The 24,107-nt window shown below is 48.5% G+C and overlaps 1 protein-coding gene across 2 annotated transcripts; it reads right to left on the reverse strand.

Annotated features, from left to right (window-relative positions):
* Window positions 1-1,384: 1,384 nt before the first annotated feature.
* On the reverse strand, window positions 1,385-23,800 carry CYTH2 (cytohesin 2). Of its 2 annotated transcripts, none has more exons than XM_083471349.1 (12): window positions 23,573-23,800; window positions 19,981-20,128; window positions 18,231-18,297; window positions 17,260-17,378; window positions 16,937-17,017; window positions 15,708-15,820; window positions 14,728-14,876; window positions 14,280-14,391; window positions 9,165-9,241; window positions 8,348-8,419; window positions 7,609-7,763; window positions 1,385-5,090 (listed from the first exon to the last, which is right to left on the reverse strand). In XM_083471349.1, the coding sequence occupies exons 1-12, from the start codon at window positions 23,589-23,591 to the stop codon at window positions 5,003-5,005; spliced, it is 1,200 nt and encodes a 399-aa protein (XP_083327475.1). In that variant the 5' UTR covers window positions 23,592-23,800; the 3' UTR covers window positions 1,385-5,002. The 2 variants fall into 2 exon arrangements, with proteins under 2 accessions (XP_083327475.1, XP_083327476.1); XM_083471350.1 differs by having other exon boundaries at window positions 23,636-23,729.
* Between the last annotated feature and the right edge of the window lie 307 nt (window positions 23,801-24,107).

Genomic DNA, 24,107 nt, shown 5'->3' on the forward strand with positions numbered 1-24,107 from the left:
GTTCTTGATCTCATTAGCAGTGGCTCAGGCCAGATCTGGCCCCTCAGCTGTGGAATGGACATGCAAGGTCAGCAGAGCAGCAAAGTATTAATAGCCTCAGGAAGGATGCATTAGTGACCCCGAGGCCAATAGAGAGATCTAGTCTGGCTCCAGGAAGCAGGGCAGGGGGTGGGGAGAAAGGCAGTATCTTGCTTCCGCTTCTCCACAGCAAGCTGGTCTCAGGAGCTGTAGTTGATGCCCACCCAATATTATCTGACATTTTCCCTTTTGCTTTTCCAAATCAATACAATGCCTGGACCTAAAAGGCTCAGCTCAAATACAAAGTGAGCAGTACACATGGTTCTTCTCTGGCTCAGATTTTCAACTGAGCTGGAGAAAGTTCAATCTGTTCCAGAGAGGAATCAGTGTCCCCACTCATGGGCTACACCCTTGAACCATATTGCACAGAGCTGGTGTTCTGTGAAAGTCCCCCATCCTTTTGCCTGATGCGTTGCTATGCAGAGGGCGAACATCTGGCTGAAAGCAAACCCTGGAATGGCTGTTTCTCAGAGGCTGCTTCACAGCAGGGAGGTAGGAGAGACTTTCCTCCTTTCTCCCCGTTTGCTGCTACTGGAGTACTTCGAAGCACCAGTCTTCATAAGAGAGGATGGAGGGAAGAGATCAGTGGATGGGTGTGGTGAAGAGGACTGGGTTGATACATAGAAGACTCACTCCAAATTTGGATTTGGAAATAAGATGAGCTACAGTGGTACCTCGGGTTAAGTACTTAATTAGTTCCAGAGGTCTGTTCTTAATCTGAAATTTTCTTAACCTGAAGCACCACTTTAGCTAATGGGGCCTCCTGCTGCTGCCACACCGCCGGAACACGATTTCTGTTCTCATCCTGAAGCAAAGTTCTTAACCCAAAGCACTATTTCTGGGTTAGCTGAGTCTGTAACCTGAAGCGTATGTAACCCAAGGTACCACTGTATTCCCCATTTTTTTTTGGAATGGGGAAGAGAGTGGAGCTCACCCATCACTACCCCGGAGAGGGGGTGAGGTTGTACATTTGCTGGGCCCGCAAAACCAGCTTACTTTCTTAGTTAGATCCCAAAGAGCTTGTTCTCTCAACCTTTGATTCAAGGGTGGTAAACCATGATGTTGCTGGACTTCCAACCCCCATCATCTCCAGACCATTGGCAATGCTGGCAGAGGCTGATGAGAGGTGAAACCCAATGATATCCTGTGGGGCCACAGGTCCCCCAGTCCAGCCCACATTTAGCTGTACTCACCATTCCCCAAACTGGGAAAAATGATTCAGTTTCCCCCCAACTGTGTGCAATTGCTCCATCTTGGCTCTTTCAGGTTCAATTAATACTAATAATAAAGACTCCTGCAACACATAGACAAGTCTGCAGTGTTTACATATCACCCAACGATGCATACATTAAAATTTAAATAATAATTAACATTTTTTTCTTTTTTAAAAAAGAGACATCGTCATCATAAAAGGAAATGGATTTAAAAACAAGAAAAAATGCCCACTTTTCTTTCTTTCTTGTTCTGGAACAGGTGGGGGCTGCTATATTGCCCCCACTCCAGCAACACAGGTATACAAATCCACAATGAGAAGTTTGCCATGGGAGGGGTGGTAAGAGTAAAATTTTACCATTGATATTGCTGTAGAACTAGTCCTCATCTTTCAATTGCACCAATTCTGGGCGTTGCCAGAGTTACCATGTGAATAGCTTCTTGTAAAAGTCCAAAAATGAGATGATTTGGAGGCGGGATGAAGGTGGGGAAGAGAGAGAAGCTGTCTGCACGTGATGCTGGAAAGAAAACTAGCCACAAATGGCCAGAGAGAGAAACTGGGACTCAGAGCCAAACTATCAGTGACATTAAATGCATGTTTATAATTAATATGCACTCTTTAAAAAATGCAAACAGCCACGGTGATTGTGGCGAATAATTATTAAGATCGCAGTAGGGCAGGAGGAGGAATTGAATTTCCCTTTTCTTGCTGCAGTCATGCTCATCAAAATGTGCAATGGGAGCTGCCATCCAAGTGCAAACAGCAGCTTGGGAGGCACAATTTTATGCCAGGTGATGTGTCAAACTCCCCCCCCCCTGCAATCTTGATAATTATCAGCACCCCACTCCACATTAGCTGATATTTGCATTTAGAAAAATGTGCCTGTTCAATGCAGGCACATTTAAAGTCAGGAGTTTTTCTCAGAACTAAAAGGGGACTATGGCAAGGCAGTGAGATCTAACAGGAAAAGGGCTGTAAACTTGGAATTTCCTAGAACTGGGTTCTAGTAGTACAGAATACAGGCTTCTAGGATTTCGGGGAAGAGTGGGTGACTGATGACAGCTGCTAGGATCAAAATTTCCAGGCGCTTTGGGAGCAATGAAATAATTTAATTGCACAAGGGGAATGGCCTGTTTAGCAGAATAATTGTAAATATATGCTTCCCATAAATTTGGAAAAGTTGAATTGAGAGAATAAAGACGGCTGGTTTGCCATCTTTAATATCAAGTGACCCGATTCAGACAGTCAATGACACATAATTTCTATAAGTTCTAATTAAACTTGGCCCTTACCATGTCAGTTACACCCAAACGGAATAGCTCTCCCTCTCACACACCCATATTAACTGAAAATTAATACCAAACCGTTTTCTTTTCCTTGTCCTGCCTCGAATCCTTTTGCCTTTCTTCCATACGGAAAGAGTGGATCTCACTGTGACTGAGACCAAACTACATCCCTTTTAAATCCAGGATGCCTCAAACCAGATTTACCTATGTTTCAAGGATTTAAAATGGCCGCTGTCCTAAAAAAATGCACTTCATCCCTGGCTTGCGGGTAATGGGAAGTTTAAAATGCTCACAGCAGAAAAAGACAAGGCCACACTCCTGTTGCAGTCAAAGATCTTTGCAGGCTTACAAGCACTTTGCAGCAAATCTCACCAGGTCTTCGCAAAGGAGTTTATAAACTTTAGTTGAAAAGCGCTTCACGTGGCTCTAGCAATCACACCTCAGGACCGTAATAAGTCCTGCAGGACCCCAGCTGCCATACCCAAGGGTTTGCCTGAGGCAAGTTAAGTGGTGGAAGACGAGATTTTTAGTTAGAGAGTTGTGGGACGTGGAGGTACAATGTCCCACCCAATAATTTAGAGCTTTATCTGGTTAGAAGCTGTAGAAGCTAGATCTTCAGCACATTCAAAAGGTCACTCTCTTTTACTCCGGGTTAATTTATATGGAAACATCACATCCTGGCCTCTGACCTCATCAACCACTTATTTGGGTTTGACTTCCTGCGGCAGGTATTGGGGAAGGTGGGGAATATCCAGCATTGAACCATCCCGATTTTTCAGCCATGAGAGGTCAAAGTGTGTTCAGGGAATGCTCATCTGTTTTGCGTTATGGAAGAGCCTTTTGGTTTTAGACAGGAGTCCTAACCCTGAAGTAAACTGTTTAGGGAGGGATGGGATTGGGGTGGGGGAGAGAAAGAGAAAGAGAAGGAGAAGGAGAAGGAGGAGGAGGAGGAGGAGGAGGAGAGGGTGTTGCTTCAAATTTCAGTTCATTCCAGGCAGAACTTTGGCATCAACCATCTCCACCGTGTCGTCTCAGCACAGGAGATGCCTTCTTACAGAGATTGCTGGTCTGAAGTCAAAGTTCCCTATCAGGTTCCTCTTTCAAAGGTATGGAGACATTTGGGACAGGGAAGCCCCAGATTTCTTGATGGTAGTCTTTGAGCATCAAAGTCTTTGAACAGAGGACTTTGGAGCGGGGAAAAGCAGAACTGATTTCGCAGACAATGGTCCAGTTGCCTCTGCAAAGGTTTGTGAGTAGCAGCTCAGTTTCTTGGAAATGGCAGTGACGGCAGTAAAGAGGGACTGAAGGTTTCTTCCGACCCTGTCCCCTGGCTGTGAAGAGTCAAGAGCTGTCAAGTTACACAAATGTGCTGGCTATTCCTGCTGTAGAGGAACTGGGTAGTGTTTGACATTGTGTCAGTGTGCGCATTGGTCTGTCTGGCTCCCTGCTTCCCCCTCGTGGCTGTCAGTTATGTTCACTTCCTTTCGCAAATGCCAACTTAACGGGGTATAGCAGTACAGCCCTTGGTACTTACTAGAGGCTCAGAGCCGGAATACGGGGAGACACAGTGTAGCTGGTTTGGCAACAGACTCTAAGGGGTGGCCTACACCTTCAGGGAAATGGGTGTGGAACAGCTCTCCCGGGACTGTACCAGAACTAGAATGCAGGTGGGGGAAATCAGGGGACCGAATATTCCCCTGCGGTAAAAACAAAACCGAAGAAACCTCCCCCTACAGAGAAAACTAGCCTATCAGAGAGACACACTAGCTTACTCTTGCACATGCTTTGCTTAGGTGTGCAGGATGCTGTTTTTATGCAGTTGGCCAGGGGAAGCGTGCAATTTTCCGCCTGCATTCTGAAGTGGTACAGTCCTGAGAGAGCTTTCCCATCTCCTTATTATTCTGAGCATGTAGACTGGCTCTAAACTGGGGAAGCATAAACAGGTATAGTCTGAAGGTCCAATCAGGCGGGAAACCTCCCCTTAATGTAGTCCCAGCGTGTCGCCCTCTTAAGTCCAGGTGGGGTCAAGCTGCAGAGGGGGCTTCAAAGGCATCTGCCTGAGTCTGCTGGGGGGCATAAGACAAGAAACCGCTCAGAGAGGGAGAAGCTGCCCCCCAAAACAGGAAGGTCCACTTCAGACTCTTGCGGAGTCCCTGCCGCAGACGAAGTTCATGCCCCCGTAGGCAAATCCCCAAAGGCCAAGTGGAAGCTCTGGAGACGTGAACTAGGGGGAGGCGGGCGTCGGGTGTGCTGGCATGCCATCAGGCTGGCAGAGTTGCGTGGTGGTCCAACGATCCAAAGGATAAGGGGGCAGGGGATTGGCTGGTTGGTTTCATGGAGCTCAACGCAGGTGGGTTTGTCGGCAGGTCCTAGAGGGGATGCAGGAAGGTAGGGAGGGAGGAGGAGGGGCAGCAGGACCCCCGCTTCATGCCTGCTCCTGCTTCTGCTTCACCGAGATCCGTTTCTTGCGGGCGGCCAGCATCTCGTAAAACGGATCCACGCTCACAGCAGCCCTGGGAGGGGCAAAGGGAGGAATGGGACAGGTCAGCCACCAATCAGGGAGTTGCCAGGTCATGAGGGATGTGTGTGCCTGGGGGGAAAGCCTCTGGCATTGCATGGCACTCTGCTCTGTCCCAGCTGGTGTGGCACAGCACACCGGGTTTTGGATGGGTCAAGGAGTTCTGGGATTGGTGGAGTCTGGTTCGTCAGAAAGAACCAAGCACTGTCCCAACCTTGGTCTGCTGCCAGCAACCTGTCTCTCTCCTTGCTTGCATTCCATGCAGCCCATAAGGAACAAAATCAGGTAACATATGGATCTTTGACAAGGTAAGCATGATAAACACTTAAGAGGGTGGGGTGGGGTGGGGGAGACACAGACTGCCTGAAGTGTAGGAGATGGGATGAAGAGGAAATCAGAACCCAGCCCGGACATATGGGGAAAGCAGGGAGAAGCAGGAAACTGGTCCCTGCCACAGCTAGGATGCAAGACTTCTGGTCTATTCCCTTCTTGGGAGAGGACTGTGATTCAACAGAGGAAGAGCCAGGATTCCTAGGCTAGGCCTGACGAACCTTTGACTCTCTAGATGTTGCTGAAATTGCAACTCCATCAATGCTGGCCACTGGCCCTACTTGCTGTGGCTGATGGGAACCGTAGTTCAGCAACTTCTGGAGGGCCAGAGAGTCACTGTATCTGCTCCAGGTCAGTGGTCTACAGCTGGTAATGTGAGACTGACTTAAGCAAATGTTTCTATACTACTCTTATTACGTAACTTAAAAGGAGTAGAAAGCTGGGGCGGGGGAAGGGAAAAAAAGAGAGAGGGTGAAATTATGTTTGTTGTGGTCAGAGCAAAAGAGAAACATTTTGAGAAATCTTTAGTGTAATGAGAAAGGGAGCCTGTGAAGTTGGGGGTTTTCCAAGTAAGGGTTAGAATGGGTGACTCAATATCTGTGTTGCTTTTTCCAAAACAGCAAATGCATCACACCTAAGCTCCGCAGCCGCATCACGCTCTGACCGCAGCTGTTACACCACCCACCCTCTTAAGTAAGGAGGTGTCACGGCTACACTCTTAACACAACTCTTCTCAAACTGACAAATCTACTTAATTCTCATCCGATCAACCCCAAGTTTTCCTGCAATGCTGCTGCAGGTCAGATTTCTGAGGGAGATGCTTTAATTTCATTTTCATCTGAGAAAAAAAACAGTTTAACCATCATTTAAAAGCTTTGTCTGATTCTCGATCTCAATGGCTGGGGGGAAATGAGCAAAGGAAATTTAAATGAATGTGCCAGCCTTGGGAAAAGCTCTCGGTTCGTAGCTCCAGGATCTTCCCGAAATGTACCAGTTCTAACTTGCTCAGCTGCGATGGCCTTCTCTCTCCCTGCCCATCAACGCCTAGGAATCCTTGCAGAAGGGCCGCAGCTGAGTGGCAGAGCCTCTGCTTTGCACGCAGAAGGTGTTGGGTTCAATTCCTGGCAACTCCAGACAGGGCTGGGAGAGACTCCCTGCCTGAAACCCTGGAGAGCCGCTGCCAGTCAGTGCAGGCAATACAGAGCTAGATAGACCCATGGTCTGGTTCAGGATAAGGCAGCTTGCCTCCGTTCGCTGGGAATGTAAGATCTGCAGCAGCTTTGCCTCCCCTGAGCATCATATCCCAGGCTTTCTTAGGGAAAAGGCATCTCGTAAACCAGCATGTCCACAATGCCAGGTGTGCCCTGAAAAGGCTGGAAAGTCAAAAACTGGACAAGGAAGACATATATTCAAATGCCTTGGGACCCATGTTGCAGCCTGATCTAAGGTGGGTTGCAGCAGCATATAAATACCAGGGAGGTTCGCCTGGCACTTCATTATATATCTTTAGGCACCCGGCAAAAACGTTCCTCTTCAACCAGGCCTTTGGCTGATTGATATTTATAGCCTTTTAAATACGCTTATTTGGGAGGGGGGGTATTGTTGGGTTGTTTTTGTTTCAACTATTTATTTGTACTTTTACCTTATATTTTTACCTTGTGAACCGCCCTGGGATCTTATGAAGGGCGAGAGATGAGTCTAATAAATAAAGGAATAAAAACAAATAGTAAAAAAAGAAAAAGAAAAAAATGGGGGGAAAATGGTCCCCCAATGTATTTTTAAATTAAACCAGCTCCCCAAAAGGCTGAATTAAAAGATCAAGGTATATTTCAGGTTGAGGACGGGCCTGCTGGAGCCTAAAGAGAGATGCCCTAGGATAAGTGAGGTCTAGAAATCTGAATGAGGTGTGTCAAATTCTCTGGGAAGTGAGTGTGGTATCTAAGGCTTTAAGAAGGGCTGCAGGACCTATGGCCCCCTCCAGGTATCTCTGGATGCTCAGCTCTCATCAGCCCCAGCCAGCACAGCCAATGACCAGGAGTGATGGTAGTTGCATGTCCAGCAACCTCTAGAGGAGCACAGGTTCTCCATTCCTTGGCTAGAGATGGAGGAAGAAAATGCTGTTGATGGGGGTAGGATTCCCAGGACCACCCCACCCCCCGAATGGAATGGTGCCCTATCCTCACTTGATGGATTTGATCCATTCATCCTTCTCCTCCTGTGTTGGCGCCGAAATGCGATAGACCATGTGGTTCCCCTCAACCACGCGCCCGTCTGCCTCCGTCTTGCAGGCTTTGATAAGCTGGCCCTTGTTGTTGGGAATGTAGAGCTCAAAGCAATTCTAATAACAAAGAAAAGGGAGGGGAGAGAGAGAGAGAGAAATCCCTGAGAATGGCAGGTGTCTCTGAGCAGCCTCACCCCCTGCGCCTCTCCAGTGGTTCAGAAAGAGGGCTGGGCAGGACACAGGAGGAAGAAGGCAGGTGGGGAGGCTGGCCACACGGGATCTCGCAACCAGCAAGTGGGCAGGAAAACGTCATGGGATTAACGTTTTGTGTTTTCAAAAATTGCTGATGTTACTATTAAGAGCTCCTCACCATTTTCTGTGACAGCAGAAGGGCGGAATGGAAGTTCCTCCCCCACCAAACAAAGGAAAAGTTAAAGCAGCAATTTGGTAACATCGCTAAATTAATGAGAGAGTTAAAAAATAATAATGAAAACCACATAGGATTCTTAAATAACTGGAACTTGAGTGATACACACACACACACACACACACACACACACAGAGAGAGAGAGAGAGAGAGAGAAGAGAAATGAATAACAATCGCAATGCTGCAACCCAGTAGTTATGCTGATTTTCATGGGGCATCCAATAAAAGAACCACGAGCAAGATGCAAAAACAGCACACGGCAGTGCTAACTCACTGGTTTCCGAGGGTCTTCCACTTCCCGAATGCTCAGGTTCTCCAGAGGGATAATTCCTCTTGGTTCCTTGTCCTGTTAGCGGATTAAAGAGAGAGAGATGGAGCTGAAATGGAAGGTGTCTGAAACCTGAGCTGGGAAGGGAATGGAGAGGAGGACAAGGGCCTGATCCAAGAAGACTTGGGGGAAGGGTGCAGCTCAGACCTCAGGGCTCCTCCAGCTTCAGCCCTCTGCCACTGCTGCAAACAAGCAGGGTTGGCACCTTCTTCAACACAGTAGCACTTGGTCTTGGCATGCCAGATGGAACTCCCATTCTTTTATTTGTGGCCAAACTTTTTTGGGAGTGTGTGTGTGAAGGGTGGTGTGTTTGCTGCTGTTTCTGTTGACCCAGACAGGGCTGAACTTGCAGGACTATTCCCCGTGTCCTGCCCTCTTTGCCCCAAGCAAAGAACTCTGGAGGAGCTCCCATGCTCTGGGTTTAGGAATGGCCAAAGTTCAGCCATTTATCTGCTTTGCAGGTAGAAGGCCTTAGGTTCATTCCCTGGTTATCTCCAGGGCAGGGCTGGGAATGTCCCCTATCTGAGACCCCGGAGAGCCCCTGCCAATCACTGTAGACAACAGTGAACTAGGTGGACCACAAGGTCTGATTCAGTATAAGGCAGCTTCCTCCAGGGCCCTCGGTCGCTGTTCCTCCCGACCCTGGCCGTTTGGCACCCTTGGGTGGCAGATACCGCCCTGGGCTGGGGCTCTTGGGTGCCAGGTTGCTGGTAAAGGGTGGGAGCATGGGATGGGAGCAGGCGGGGAGAGAAACCATACTAACTGTTGTGTATTCAAAGTAATAGAGGCAGTTGTCAGTCAAGATGAACCAGCGTCTCTTCCACGTCTTCACTCGCCCTCCTGAAAGCAAAAGAGGAGGGAGGGGGGAGCGATTTGTGCTCGCATTGATGCAGTTTCTTTCCGCCACTTAACCCTTTCCCACCCATGGAGCCACGGGGGCGGCGGGAAGCCATGCTTATGGACAGAGCCGACGCAACGAAAAAGATTCAGCAGAAGTGTGGAAAGAAAAGGAAACAAAATAAACAAACAAAAAGCTGACGAGGGGAGGCAAACGACAAAGGGGAATCTGAAAATGGCACCCCAGGGCGGGAAGAAGAAAACTGGCAGCAAACACTCAAAGTAACCACAAAGCACAACTGCAAGTGTGGGAGGACGTTCCTGTAGAATAGGAGTCTGTGGGATATATTCTCTCTTTCGTTCTTGTGTGGGTTTTGCTTTGCAAGCACTGGGTATCCCAGCAGGCTACTTTGAGACGAAAGTGACCAGCGGAGGGCTTGTGCCTCTAAGGCAGCCTCCCAGCAAGCTATGTCCTGCTGTTCTGCAACTGGGGGGGGGGGCAGGACTAGCCTTGTGGTGACCCCTCCCACCCCATTCAAAAAGAAAACAGAGCTGTAATTTGAAAAAGGCATTTTTGCCTCTAGGCAAGGTTCTTCCGGAAGAGGACTTGCCAGCTTAGGATGCTTCCAATGCATTTTCAACCTCTATGGGAGGCAGATTTTGCTGATGAACTGGGTTTTCCTGAATAAACACCACTTCACATATTCAGTAAAAGGACTCCCGATGATATGGACCTCCAGGGAACCGCCACCAGTTTCAGCATGCAAGGCAAGCGGTTGCTACAGGCTTGAAGGCCAACTACTTCTACAAAGCTCAGACGTATCCCCAAATTCTTACTCCCAGATGCTTCCACAAAGCCAACAGACACTCCTGGCTTCAGGCAAGGTGAATACGCCTGCATGTCTGCACGTCTAGCTGGAGGTGTCTCATATATGCCACTGGGCAAATGTTTCAGCCCTTGGGGGACGCTGATTTTGGAAAAAATGCAGTTCATCCTCTTTTAAGCTCCCCATTTCGACCCAAAACAAACACACACTTCCCTTCATTCTGTTCCTCCCATCTTACCCATTAAGATAGTAGTCCTCTGTCTTTCAGATTCAGGACCCCCTGTTAACATGGGACCCACTCTCTGTTCTTTTCTTCTTTTTCTTTATAATAAACACCTCCCACTTTCCTGCTTCTCTCTAGGGTGACCAGATGCAAGAGTGGGGAGGGCTCCTCTGCTTTTAACAGTTATGAAGAGGGTATTTCAGCTGGGGATGTGAAAGCCTGGACAAATTGCCATTCCATTTCCCCACCCCTATTTGTTTCTGAAAAACTGTGTGTGTGTGTGTGTGTGTGTGTGTGTGTGTGTGAAATTTCTCAATTTCCCTTGCTTTCTCCCACGCCTTCACGGGTTAGGCTATGGGTTGCAGATATTCCTTCCCTCTTAGGAACCCTCAGAAGAGTGCTATTGGAGCCCATCTGACTCTGCATCCTGCTTTTCCACCATGGCCATTCAAATGCCTCAGGGGAGCCCTTGAGCAGGGCTTGAAAGCCACAGCCCTCTCCTGCTCTTGCTGTGGGCGTTTTGCTTCTGTGCCTGCAGGTTTCACTCAGTTATCTTCTGCAACAAGTAAGTACATAACAACAGTTCTGCTGGTATCAGGCCAGGAGGCTGGGCTAGCGGGGCCTTTGGGATAGCCCAACGTTCTGTTTCCACAGACAGGACACGAGCACAATAGTACTTGAAAATTAGAGCTGCCCTTTTCCAGCACCATAATATACTTTCTGAGGTGCAGCGACTTGAATTCCACCCAGCCTTCCAAGGGCAGCCGAAGCACAGATTTATATGAAGCCTTTATCATATAGTGCCCAGTTCTGGGCACCACAGTTCAAGAAGGACACTGACAAACTGGAACGTGTCCAGAGGAGGGCAACCAAAATGGTCAAAGGCCTGGAAACGATGCCTTATGAGGGAGCTGGGCATGTTTAGCCTGGAGAAGAGGAGGTTAAGGGGTGATATGATAGCCATGTTCAAATATATAAAAGGATGTCACATAGAGGAGGGAGAAAGGTTGTTTTCTGCTGCTCCAGAGAAGGGGACACGGAGCAATGGATCCAAACTACAAGAAAGAAGATTCCACCTAAACATTAGGAAGAACTTCCTGACATTAAGAGCTGTTTGACAGTGGAATTTGCTGCCAAGGAGTGTGGTGGAGTCTCCTTCTTTGGAGGTCTTTAAGCAGAGGCTTGACAACCATATGTTAGGAGTGCTCTGATGGTGTTTCCTGCTTGGCAGGGGGTTGGACTCGATGGCCCTTGTGGTCTATTCCAACTCTATGATTCTATGATATTGGCAGCTTTATTTCCAATTTATTACCTAAGATCCTCAGCTAACGGTGTTTCTCAAACTTAAGTCCCTGGCTGCTGTTGGACTACAACTTCCATCATCCCTAGCTAGCAGGATCAGTAGCCAGGGATGATGGGCGTTGTAGTCCATCAACAGCCGGGGACCCAAGTTTGAGAAACACCGTATTAAAAGGTATGGTATACCTGTCCTCCACTGCATCTGGTCACCGTCTCTCTGATTTTCTCTCTGTCAGGATGCTACTACTGAAACCCGCTATAGGTCATGGTGTGACCCATTTGTGGGTCCTCCTGATCGACTGGCTGAAGATGAATGCATGAAGATGTGTACCCCTTCCAGTCAACAAAGGAACCCAAGTTCCATATTTAGTCTTCCACTCCTAGCCCACTGAATCTATCCCTGAGCACCCAGCACAATTCATTTCCAACCCCGCCCCCCCCGCCTCCCCTCCAAAGAGCACCAGGCAAACCAGCTCTCGGCAGCAAAGCAAACATGCCCCCCTCTTCTCACCTACCTCCTGGGTTGGGGGGCAGAATTCAGACAGTGGAACAAATGTAGTCCGCGCCGTGGGACGGTGGAGGAGAGAGGGGGGTCAGGGCAGCAGTGGTGGGGAAAGAGGGGAGAAAGAGAGGTGGGGACCGGGGAGTCAGGATAGAGAGAATGGGGGTGAGAAAGAGAGAGAGAGAGAGCAAGAGAGAGAGGAAGAGAAGGAGAGAGAAAGAGAGAAAGGAGAACAAGTTACATCAACATAAGGTAGAAGTACATGGTCAAATCAAAAATCCTCCGACACAGACACAGGCATTTGGGGGCATCAGGAGTGGGGTGGGAGGGGCAGGCACAGGGAGGAAGGGTTTAAAATTTTATTGGGGTGGATGTAAGGTGATGGGCATCACTTGGCTAAATAACGTAGACCCCTAAACTCTGGCACGTCACAAGAAACCCTACTGCTAAAAGTGTAGATGAGGTTGGCATTAGCGATTGTAGGAATGGTTTTCCAAAACATCAGCCTCCACAGGGAGCTGTGGTGGATCTCGACATCTTAACCAGGCCAGGGATCGAGGTTCTAAGTCCACTTCCTCCTCCTTTTTTTAAAAAAAGGTGTTTACATTATGGTCCCCACTTTTGTGTGGGGAGCGAGGGGGTTCCAAAAAATAACACTGCTTTCTTCGGATGCCTCCATCTTGAAGCCGTGCTGATTCGGCGTCCTAACACTTCTCCTCTTTGCTCTTGATTGGCTGGCCTCCAAGCCAAGGGCAGCCAATGGGCAACTGTATTCTGCTGGGGACACCGTCCCCCTCCATCAAGGGAAGAAAGGAGGATGTCGTGGTAATGAAACTTGGCTTCCATGTTGCCCTCCACTCTGAGCAGGTGGTGGCTGAGGTGGAAGGTCTGCCCTCACTGAAGCTGCTCTACGTTTAGAAGAGCAGCGTCAAGCACGGCCACCCTCACGCCAATCCCCCTGCGGAGGACAGCGGATGGAGGTCTTGAATAAGGGCTTCCACAAGTCAGGACCCAATAACTCACCTCCTATGCCTTGCCACTGCAAAGCTGCCACATTATGCTTCTGGACAGCAGTAACAGCCTATTCTGGACACTTAAATCATCTCAAGGACCAATTGCAGCCTCACCGGGCCGTATAAGGCCCTGGCCTTGGAATCTTTCATCTGAGTTACTTGTTTCTGGTGTGAGGATACGGCATAAGTTCCTTTCCCCCCCCCTTAGATAAAGAACCCCGTTTCTGACCCATCTGGCCACCGTCTGCTGCTCTGAAACAAAATCCTTGCCCATTTGTGGCTGCGCATCTATTACAGGGCTGCTTGGACAGCGACACCCATGTTCTACAATTCAGGCTCTGCAATGGCATCAGCGTTTTGGGAACACCTCACCCACAGACAGCTCAGTACTTGGGAAGCTGCCCAAGGCAACAGATCCAGCCAACAGTGTGTCTTGGGACTACAGAGATATGATCGTTTTCTGGCAGAAGTTATTCCGGTGGGAATTTCACTAGTAACCCCTAACTCGATTCTGGGAACTTATTATGCTTAAGGAGCAGATGAACGTCATAGACACTGAATATGGGACCAGATTTTGGCTTCAATGTTCTATAAATCCCATAGTGGTGGTGGGTTTTTTGTTTGTTTAAGAAGGCCACTTTCAAGCGCTTCAGGTTGGCTTGAAAACTTATCCACAGCCACTGGCGAAATATTAAGACGCCAGAAAGGAGCTTTAAGAGACATTTCAGTAGCTGACTTCTCCCTACTTTTAGAGGGATTCCGAAATCCCAGCAGACCCCTCTCATCATCCTTCAGAGGAGATCCACCTCAATGAGGAGCTGGGGAGGGGGAAGGGAAGAGGAGGGAGGATCCCGGTTTCTGCCCGATCCTTGCAATCCGATGAGCAGTGGGTCCAAACGGGTTGTTATGTATTTGCTGGTGGGTGGGGGAAGGGCTATTGGGGTGGATTTCAGGAGGATCCCTTTGATCTGATGAAGAGAGAGGTCATGCTTTAAATGACACAACAAGCGGGTGGGGGGGAAGAGAGGAGAGCGCAGAGACGTGCAAAGATCGCGGGGGGAGCGGGTAGCGGTGGTGGTAGGGGGAGGGCAAGGGGAAGGGCAGCGGGGAACGGAAGGGGGGAGGAAAGAGACCACAGTATTTAAAGGGAAGTGTGGGGGTGGGGGCCACCTCTCACCCAGCTTGAGGAGCCAGCCCTCGCGGTCAGGGTTAAAGAACGTGTGGGTCAGGTCGTTCCCATCGTCCTCGGGGATCTTGAAGGGCTCGTTGCGGATGCTGTCGTACAGATTCTGGGGAAGGGAAGGGGAGGAAGGGAAGGAGTTACAGGCAGGATACAGCCCTTCCCAAGGCAGAGAGAAAGGGTGTGTGTGCTCGTGTTTTCAGTATAGCACTGAGACCACCAAAGATACAGCAGAGAAGACAAAACACCAGATAGAAAAAGTACGAAGGGCATTTTTTTTTGAAATCAAGGAGGTCAAAGCTTCTCACGAGCCGGCAGAGGATTCCTGAGCGGTGAAGACGACTACGACGGCCTCCCCCTCTCCCAGAAAAACGCCCAAAGAACAAAGCAGCAGGCCAATTGAAACCCCCCCAGGCCTCCCCTTCCCCTCCGGCAGGCCTCTCACCCGCAGCAGCTCCTCAGGCAGGTCCCCTCCGTCGTTGATTCCGCGGTTCATGGTGATGAACCTCTCGACGGTGGGCTTGTCGCGGACGTTGGGATTGTGGAGGCTGGTGTTGAGCATGATCACTGCGAAGGAGAGGACGTAGCAGGTATCTGCGGCAGGGAGGGGAAGGAACAGAGGAAAAGAACTCAGTACCTGCCTCGGCACGTCCATCTTGTGCAGCTAATTCTGCTTTATGGCGGGGGAGGGGGGGGGGCTAGCTGCCAGGCTGCCTTGCTCCCCCGCCAAGGCCCTGCTGATTTAGGTTGAAGCGGCAAAATATATAGATAAATAAATCAGCGCAGACAACTATTTCTACTGATTTTTAATTGTATGTTTGTGGCTTCCTTCATTTCTTGTATACCGCATTTCATCAATCTGAGCAAAATAGAAGATGATAATACACAATACGGAATAAATGAAGCAATAAGAATAAGAATTGAAAACTGTGCGGCATCTAGAACATCTCATTACAATTGCTACCACAGGCAGAAAAATATTTTAAGTAGCCTGCCAAGACTCTCTGACTTTGCAGTAATAAAAGCTTTAATTCTATGAAATATTTGTGAGTGGTGTCAATTAAAGCTGATTGCTCTGCAGCTCTAACAGTTTTCTGACTGATTTCTGTGCTGATCCTACAAAATACAGAGGAGGCAGTGCAATTGCGGATGGTTCTACTTCCGCCCTCAGCCAGAGTTTCCTTTGTTTGGATTTGTTTGCCTTTGGTTTGGTTTGTTTCCCAGCTTTTGCAAAGAGAGGAGCATAGCAGCAGCAGGCAGGTAGGTAAAGGAGGCTCGTTTCTCTCTTGTCTTATTAAACCAAGATAGGATTGCCTGAATGTGATCGACAGAACTGGATTTATTTTCCATCCTGGAGAACACAGGAGCCCCACAATTCCCAGCACCAGATAAGAGTCGCATTCCCTTTTCCGGAAAACCCAGTACCTGTGGACTGAAAGACTCCTGGGTTGCACAGGCAATACCGCTGGGCAAAGGCCTCCATCATACGGTCAATTTTCTGGGCTTCTCCTGGCAGTCGGAAACTCCACAGGAATTGCCTAGATGGGGTTTAGAGGGAAGACGATGAACAGACAAAAGAATGATTTCAAGGTTGTGGGTTTGAGCCCCACATTGGGCAAAAGAGATTCCTGCATTGCAGGAGGTCAGACTAGACAACCCTTGTGGTCCCTTCCAACTCTACAATTTTATGCTTCTATGCCTACTCCGTAAATACTGTGCCTATCCTTATTCTCTGTATGTAGTATTTTGTAATTCTGGCCATGCAAGTTAATGCAAATATAACAGAACGGACCTCCAGGACAGTGTTGTAACTGACGACTTTCTAGCCCCTTTCTAGCTCTATTACTCTGATTTGTGTGTGTGTGGAGGGAAATATTGTTGAAAAGAAATGCCTGAAAAACTCCTTATGGTGCCTTTCATTTGCTGCTTTCCTGTGGTGAAGCAGCATTCCAGGAAAGGTGCCCGATATAGTCGCATTTATACAAGAACTATGCACATGCAGCTGACAGAATCCTGTGTACTGGGTATAAAAAAGCTGTGCTTAAGGAGAACAGGAGGGACATGTGACTGGACAGGAGGTTTCTCTCTCACAGATAAGGCTGCACGTCCAGCATGCATTTAAAGCACACGACTTCCCTCAAGGAATGCTGGGAACTGTAGTTTGTTAAGGGTGCCTGGAATCGTAGCTCTGTGAGGGGTAAGCTACAGTCCCCAAGAATTCTTGAGGGAAGTCATGTGCTTTAAATGTATGGTGTGTACAAAGCCTGAGCATACAAGGACCATAGCTGTCCATGTTTCCCTTTTTTTAAGGGGAATTCCCTTATTCTGAATAGGATTCCTCGCAAGAAAAGGGAAAAGTTGACAGCTATGACAAGGACGCCACCATGCCTTCTTTGCTTGTGGCATGTGGTGCGTCTGTGGGAAGGCAACCATTAAACTTCAAGACTGGGATGCATTTTTGAGGCAGAGGAAAAGAGCCAAGAGTGCCCATCACTGGCTGAGGAAAACGCCACTTTGCTGGTGCCATTCCCGCCTCCCCCCCACCCAGCACAGGAAGGGAGAAGGCGAGAACCTGCAGCTAAAAGGCTGGGAGACCTATTCCAGCAGGCCAGGGCTCTCTGTTCTAGAGGAGGGCTGAGGATTCCCAGACTCACCTGAGTGCCTGCACAAGGTTGAGGTCAGTAAATTCATGCAAATCGACAAAGGCGTGGAGTACTGCGATATTAAACTCCTCCCTGAATAAAAGGTGGAGAGAGCTACAGTTAAGACCTCCCCTTTGAACCCCCTCACTCAGCAAGGCCCACACCCTTGTTTCTCTCCTGCCGACTACACTCCCTCTGCTAGGCGAAGCTACTTCTCACCCCATCCCTATGATCCTTTCCCAGGTCCTGGAGACTCCAAAGCTCCGCCACCACGGTGGGTTATAAATGGTCACTTCTTTGAGGCTATTCCTCCCACATTCCCCAACCCTTCTCACCGCTCGCCCAGGTAGTCGCCAATGGCCGTCTTGTTGAGCCCTTCCCCTTTGTAGAGGAAGCGGGCAATGTCCTCGGGGGTGGAGCGCAGCAGTTCATTTTCCACCAGGAACTGGATTCCCTGCAAAAAAACAACAACAACAGAGAAGCTGAGAACCGTAGGACCCAGAGCTCAAGCATGCCCCCAACCTAACAAAACATTTAAGTCACAGAGATACTTTCCAGAGAGTACCTGGGAGGACTGGCTCCCTAACCCACTAAATTGCAATTCTGAGGCAATTGCAGAAAACTCAGGATTCACGATTCTCCTGTCCAGCAAAAAGAAAAGAAGTTTCCGCTACCTTTTCACAGGGGTGGGAACAGTTGGCCTTCCAGATGCTGCTGGACTCCCAACTCCCATCAGTCCCTGCAAGCATGGCCAATGGCCAGGGATGATGGGAGCTGTAGTTCAGCAACATACAAAGGGCCACATGTTTCCTATGCCACAAACCCCAGAACTGAAGCAGACAACCTGCACCCCTTGGCCTAATTTCAAAAGTAGTCAGTTCTGACCTCTGTCAAGTGTCCATTTCCTGTCAATCCACTGAGGAGGGAGGAAAGGCCAGGAGAGAGGGAAAGAAAGGGAGGCGGCGGCAGAAAGATAGTAGAAGTAGTGGCAGAAGGGATTCCATCCCACTTGTGACTCTAGCCCTGCCCTCACTTATCATGCAGTTCCTGAGAGATTAGCCCCCACCCACCTGCCAATCACATGCCATTTATGACTCGTCATTTCCTGAGGTGACTCTATGCAACTGTAATGCCTGATCAATGTCAGAATCCAACTGCTGCATGAGAACAATAATTATCACCACAGCTTGGAGGGGGGGGAGGGGAACTGTATTCCACCTGTTCCAGGTGGATGGCTGAAGGTGCTACATATATTTGGTACCAGAAACAGTCACTGCATGCACACACCCACACCTACGCCACCTACTTTTTTAGGATCCATGTTGAATTTCTTGCGGCCCATCCCCATCTTCCGGTTTCTCTGAAGCGTTTTACTGTACAAGACAAGGAAGCGTACCCATCAGACCTTTGGCCCTTGAAAGAACAAAGGGGCGGCAAACCTCTAGGAGCAAATGGAAACTCTGGGGAAATGTACATGCTACTTCCCACCTGCGCTCCAAAATTGGTACTGCCAGTCTCAGAAGGACTGTGTCACATGCTTACCCCTAAGTGTCCAACCTTGCTCTAAACGATGGATTATCAGAGGTGACACTCTTTACCATGACAGGAACACTAGCAGACACTGAACGTTCTCTCGAAAAATGAAATAACGTGATAAGAACAGCCTTGTGCCACAGCCAACCAAAGATCCATTACGGTCAGTGCCTGGCTTCCAACACTGCCTGCCTGGCAGTTCACAAGCCCTTGTAAAAGTGGCGAAGTTCACAAGCACTTGCAAACGGCAAAATGGAACCAGAGAACTCATTTGCTTACCCTCTGTTACTCATTAAGCAGGGAAGGGAAGTTCTAACTTGAGGCTGGCATTGACACGGGAGGAATCAGGATGTGTTCACAGCATGGTCACCATGAGGTTCTATGGGGCACTCTACAAGGAGCTACATTTCCCCCATCATGTACCTTGCATAGAAAGGGCATTGTAGCCCAAGGTTTTCTGGGATATTTCTCTGACAGTTTAACATGGTCTCTAGCAGCTGTTGGAAAAGAAGAGGGGAAACCTCCTACACAAGTATTTATTGAGGCTAGTGTTTTGAATGAATAGGAACCCCTTTTCAATATAATATAAACATACATTTCTGTTTGTGGGGCTCAGTAAATGTACTTCTGCACACCTGGAGGCTTCTCCACTCCTGGTTTCAATTAGGGCTAAAAGCTAATCAAAGTCATTTTAATCCATTAATCACCTGAGTTTTGGCTGATTAATTGACTAAGCTTTTAATCACATTTGCATATGGGGGGGAACAATTATTTCTGAGGCAAAGATGTATGTGTGAGCAGAGGAAAGCTTTCTTTTAAGATGGTTGCTTGCCATCAGCAGTTTTTTTTAAAACCTCTTGTGTGTACACACACACACACACACACACACATGCTGCTCGATGCCTAAGGGACATCCTTTTGGTCAACTGACAGTTTGTTTTTTCCAACATGGAGTAATCTAACTGATTAATGGATTAAATGTTACAAGAAAATCCCAGGCAATCAAAGAATGGCAGGCAAGGAGGTCTTGGGATTAGCACATTCTGAGCTTGAATGCAGATGCTGCAGGAATGAGGTTAGTTGCTGCCAGAAAGGCTTGTCCTGGCACCATGATATAAACAACATTCTGGAAGTGGCCACACTCTGTACTGCAGCCCTCCAGATGTTACTGCACTCCAACTCCCATCAGCTTCAGTCAGTGTTGCCGATAGTCAGGATTGATGCAAGTTGTAGTCCTGCAGGAGCTGGAGTGCTGCAGGTTCCCCACGCATATTGTTAAGGAATCTCTGACCAGTGGCCAAGGCAGGGCCATGTCCAAGTACACAGGAGACTGTTTCATACAGCCAGACCATTGATTCCTCTTGCTCAGTACTGTCTACACTGACTGGCAGCAGCTCTCCAGGGCTTCAGGCAGCGAGTCTTTCCCAGCCCTATCTGGAGACACTGGGGGCAAGGGACCTTTAGCACCAAAGTGAGATGCTCTACCAGCAAGCTGCCCCCTGTAAAAGAAGGGAATCCCTCACCTTCCCTCATTGGCTTCCAGCCCCTCCACCTCATTCATGGCTTCGCTGAGCTCATCTCGCAGCCGCTGGATTTCCACCAGGAGCTCCTGCTTCCGCCGGCGGATGTTGTCCAACTCTAGCCTCTCCTCTGGCGTCAGGTCTGGAGGCACTGGGAGAGAACATGGGAAGGAGTGTAATATTCTAGCCATTTTGATCACACACCCTGCTGGTAGCAATGGAAGCTGCAGCCTGGAGGTGGGCACCAAGTCAGAGGATACAATGGGCACAGAGTCAGCTTGGAAGACCAGTGTTATAAATCAAGCAGGGAGACTATGCTAGTTGAGAAAGGTTCCCCACTGCTCTCTCCAACTTGCAGAGGGCAATGGGGTGCAGAGTCAGTGCATTCCCCCCCCCCCACTATCCCTCATTGTGGGAGGGATCAGAATGCCTGGATAGGGTCGGAGGCAGATTAAGTATGGTAAAGAAATAGAAAAAGCATAGAAAGGGGGGTTCCATGTGGCAGGTTAGGGGTAACTAATACTTTAGATGGTTCCTGGGATTGGCCAAGAAGGAAGAACTGCCCCTGAAGCAGAGTGAATGGGAAAAGCTGGAGCAGGTGGGATTTCCATTTCTATGTCTACTGTACAATCCTATCCTACAGAAACCCCTTTGACATATAAGCAGCACATAAATAAATCTTACTCGGAAGTGCCAGTGAGTTCACTGGTAAGTTAACTTCCAGACAGGACTGCAGCCTTCCAGATAGGATGGCTTTTCCCCATTTGAACCTGTCCAGACCCTTCTTTGCATGCCACTTCCAGGGGAGGTCTAGAGGATGGTGACAATAAAATGGGCCTTTTCTGCAGCAGCCCCCCATTTATGAAAAGCTCTCCCCAGGGAGACCTGCCTGGAGCCAACCTTGTTATTGTTTCAGCACCAGGCAAATGTGTTGTTTCAGCACCAGGCAGCGGACAGCACCAACGATATATTTTACTGTTACATCTTTTTAAAATAACGATGCAATTTTATCATTGTATTTTTTACTTTGGCTGTAAAATTCTTTGGGATTACTTCAGTAGGAAGAGATGTATGGATTTAATAATCCTAAACCTCAAAGAGTTTTCTCTGGATCGGACAAAGCTTGTACACTAGAGAACACACATTCAATTAACTTATTACCACCCCCATCACATTACTAATGATCCCCATTCAATGAGGACTGAGGAGCAAAGTGTGATCTGAGTTAGTGGCTGCAAACATCTGGATGTAGAGGGTCATGGTGCTTCCAGTTTTATAATGTGGTGTAGCAATCAAGAGACAGACTTGTGAATCTCCCTCAGCCTCCAGTCTTCAATATGAGGATAGATAGTTGCACACAAGATAGTTGCAAGGCCTGTTGCTGCCTGTAGGTCTAAAGTATCAAACCACAAAAGGGGCTGGCCAGTGAATGATTCACCCCTCTGGGCCTGTCTCCTTCCTAATCAGCCTCTAGGGGTAATCAGGGAAAGAAGTTAGTAACTCTTCCCGGTCTCAGAGTTGGGTGTGACTGGATCATCCAAACACTCCCAATACCCAGATGTGGCAAAATTACCTGTCCTCAGATGAGACAGAATGGTGTTGCGGTTAACGCACCACACTAGGTCTAAGAGATCTAGGTCACTCCCTGGGTGACTTTGGGCCACTTACTATCTCTCAGCCTAACCTACCTACAAAGGTGAAAATAGGTGCATGTGAAAGAGAACTAGGTAGGCTCCCTCAAGCCCTTTGACGGGAAGATAGGATATTAAATAAATAAATAAGCTTAGCATGAGCTGCTTCCTCCAAGATGGCTTCCTTTGAAACATTTACTTATTTATTTTGGCTGCCCAATAACGTAGTTCTTTGGGTATCTCACAAATATAAAAATGAAACTATCATAAAAAACAGCTGCAGCGTAAACCTTTCCAGCAGAGAAAGACCTAAAAGCAAAGCTGAGGTACGACACACCGTGAAAGCAGTGGGATAAAGCAAGACCGCAGGTTTAAAAAGTCTGGGAGGATAAAAAGTCCCTCATCTAGTTCTGAAGAAACCATAAGGAAGGTGTCAGGCGGGCTTCTCTGTAGAGGCTACCCCACAACCAGGGCGCCATCACCAGGGAGACGGGCTCTCCTGAGTAGTCTCACTTAACTTGGGTCACATTCACCCCACACATGTAAAGCAACGTGATACTACTTTAAACAGCCATGGCCTCCCGCAAACAACCCTGGGAAGTCTAGTTTGTTAAGGGTTGCTGAGAGTTGTCCAGGGATCTCCATATTCCCCTCGCTGAGTGACAATGACCAGAGTTCCCTGTGAAGAGGGAATGAGTTGCTGGGAACTGTTGCTTTGTGAGGGGATTATGGGAGATTTCTTAACAACTCCCATCACATCAGCAAACTGCACTTCCCAAGATTCCTTGCAGGAGGCCATGACTGTTTAAAGTGGCATCATAAATCATAAATGTGTGGTGGGGATGTGGCCTTGGTGAGGACCTTCAGAGCAAGGGAGCTACACTTGGCACAGCAGCTCTTGCAGAATAGGGGTGTGTATGCCACAGATAGCCTTTTGAGATCGGGTTGTTCTTATTCTTAAATGCAGTAAAACTAAGCTTTCCCCACTTTTTTCCTCTGTGTTTGCAAACTGTGCTTCGAATTTTAAATTAAAATCATTTTAATTAAAAGGATATGTTCCTTATCTCTCAGGAGCTGCTGGGGATGAGGGAAGAAATGCACTGCAGGGGAACCTGAGGTGACACAAGTTCTGAAGCACTTACATAAACTCCTGAGTGCAATTAATCAGCGGCACTAATAATTAATTAATTGTGCTCACATTGAGCTGTCATCCAACACTGGGCTCACAAAGCAACTTCAATAAAATAAAATAATCAATCTATTGTTCTTAGTAATAATGATGCTTGACCTTCCTGTGCACTGCAAATAAAAGGCAGCCCCTCCAAGAGATAAGATCCTCTCTGACTCATTTTCCAAATATTCCTCCACCCCCGCAGAATGTTTAGCCCCGGGACACAGACACCCCTCCTCCCCAAGAGAGGAATGGTACAGACCATTATTTAAATTATTGTAACTTTATTTTTTAGTCTTCCCTCCTCCGCCAACTGAAATGGCTCTGCCGGTTAACGCCACCCTCCCCCCACTCAGCCAAGTGGTACGACCCACACGCCCCCTCCTTTCATTGTAATAGGTACTCCCAGCTGCTCACAGCAATGGTACATCCCAATTCCCACCACCACCACTACAATGGTACAGCCTTAAAAAAAAACACCTCCGCCCTGACAATCGAATGGTGTACATCGGGTATGGCTCACGTCACCAGATCCATACAATTTTCATGTCTCCCCCTTAAACAAAATGAGATGGCCCACTCGCATATCTCCCCCTGTCACTGGTATGGTTCAGCCCAGCCCCACCCCTCTTTGTAAGGGATCGGCCCCGCCCCCTAGTCTTCTCGCTCAGAATGGCTCGGCCCGCCTACCCGCTTTTCCCATTGTAGTTACTGGACGGGTCTCACAATGCTCCCTTCCGCCTGCCTCGCCCTTCTTTGAGCTTCCCCGTGGCCGGGTCTCAGGGGTCCCTACCATAGATGCCGTCCTCCATGGTGGCCAGAGTGCCCCTAAAGGGGAGAAATGAGAGCTCCTCACTTTCTCCGTGTCTCCTTTCTTCGGGGCTCCCAACGGCTGCGCCTTCCTCCCGCAGCAGCCTGGTCCTGCACTGAAAGGAACGTTCCGCCCCGTGCAAAGGGCGTAGCCAATAGGAAAAGAGAGACCCCGCGGAACGCCACTTGAGAGCTCGGAGAGGGAGCCAATAGACATGGCGTGCTTTTTCTCAGAATTGGGATGTACGTCCATTTCGACCAATAGGCACCTCCCCGATGATATTGACAGGGGAGCTATTCAATGAAATCTGGGACTTCTCCTAACAGCCCGCCCGATATCCTTCTGTGGATATGCAGTCGACGCTATAGACTTTCAGCTGTCCCACCCTATACGCTTACCTAGAAAGCAGAGTGATAACTCACGATGGCTGAGAGGGCGCTTCCTGGTTCCTTTCCACGCTGTTTCCATCCGTGGGAAACCACGAAGAACGCGAACCTTTTCGTGGACCGTTGATTAT

This window comes from Podarcis liolepis (assembly GCF_965112155.1).
Source record: "Podarcis liolepis genome assembly, chromosome: 13".
NCBI classification, from domain to species: domain Eukaryota; kingdom Metazoa; phylum Chordata; class Lepidosauria; order Squamata; family Lacertidae; genus Podarcis; species Podarcis liolepis.

What these genes read in the sequence shown, in the direction of transcription:
- CYTH2 (XM_083471349.1), bottom strand. An exon ending in GGCGACTACCTGGGCGAGCG is followed by an intron (nt 17,018 to 17,259) that starts GTGAGAAGGGTT and finishes CCTTTTATTCAG; the next exon opens with GGAGGAGTTTAATATCGCAG. An exon ending in GAATGGATCAAATCCATCAA is followed by an intron (nt 5,091 to 7,608) that starts GTGAGGATAGGG and finishes TGCCCCTCCCAG; the next exon opens with GGCTGCTGTGAGCGTGGATC.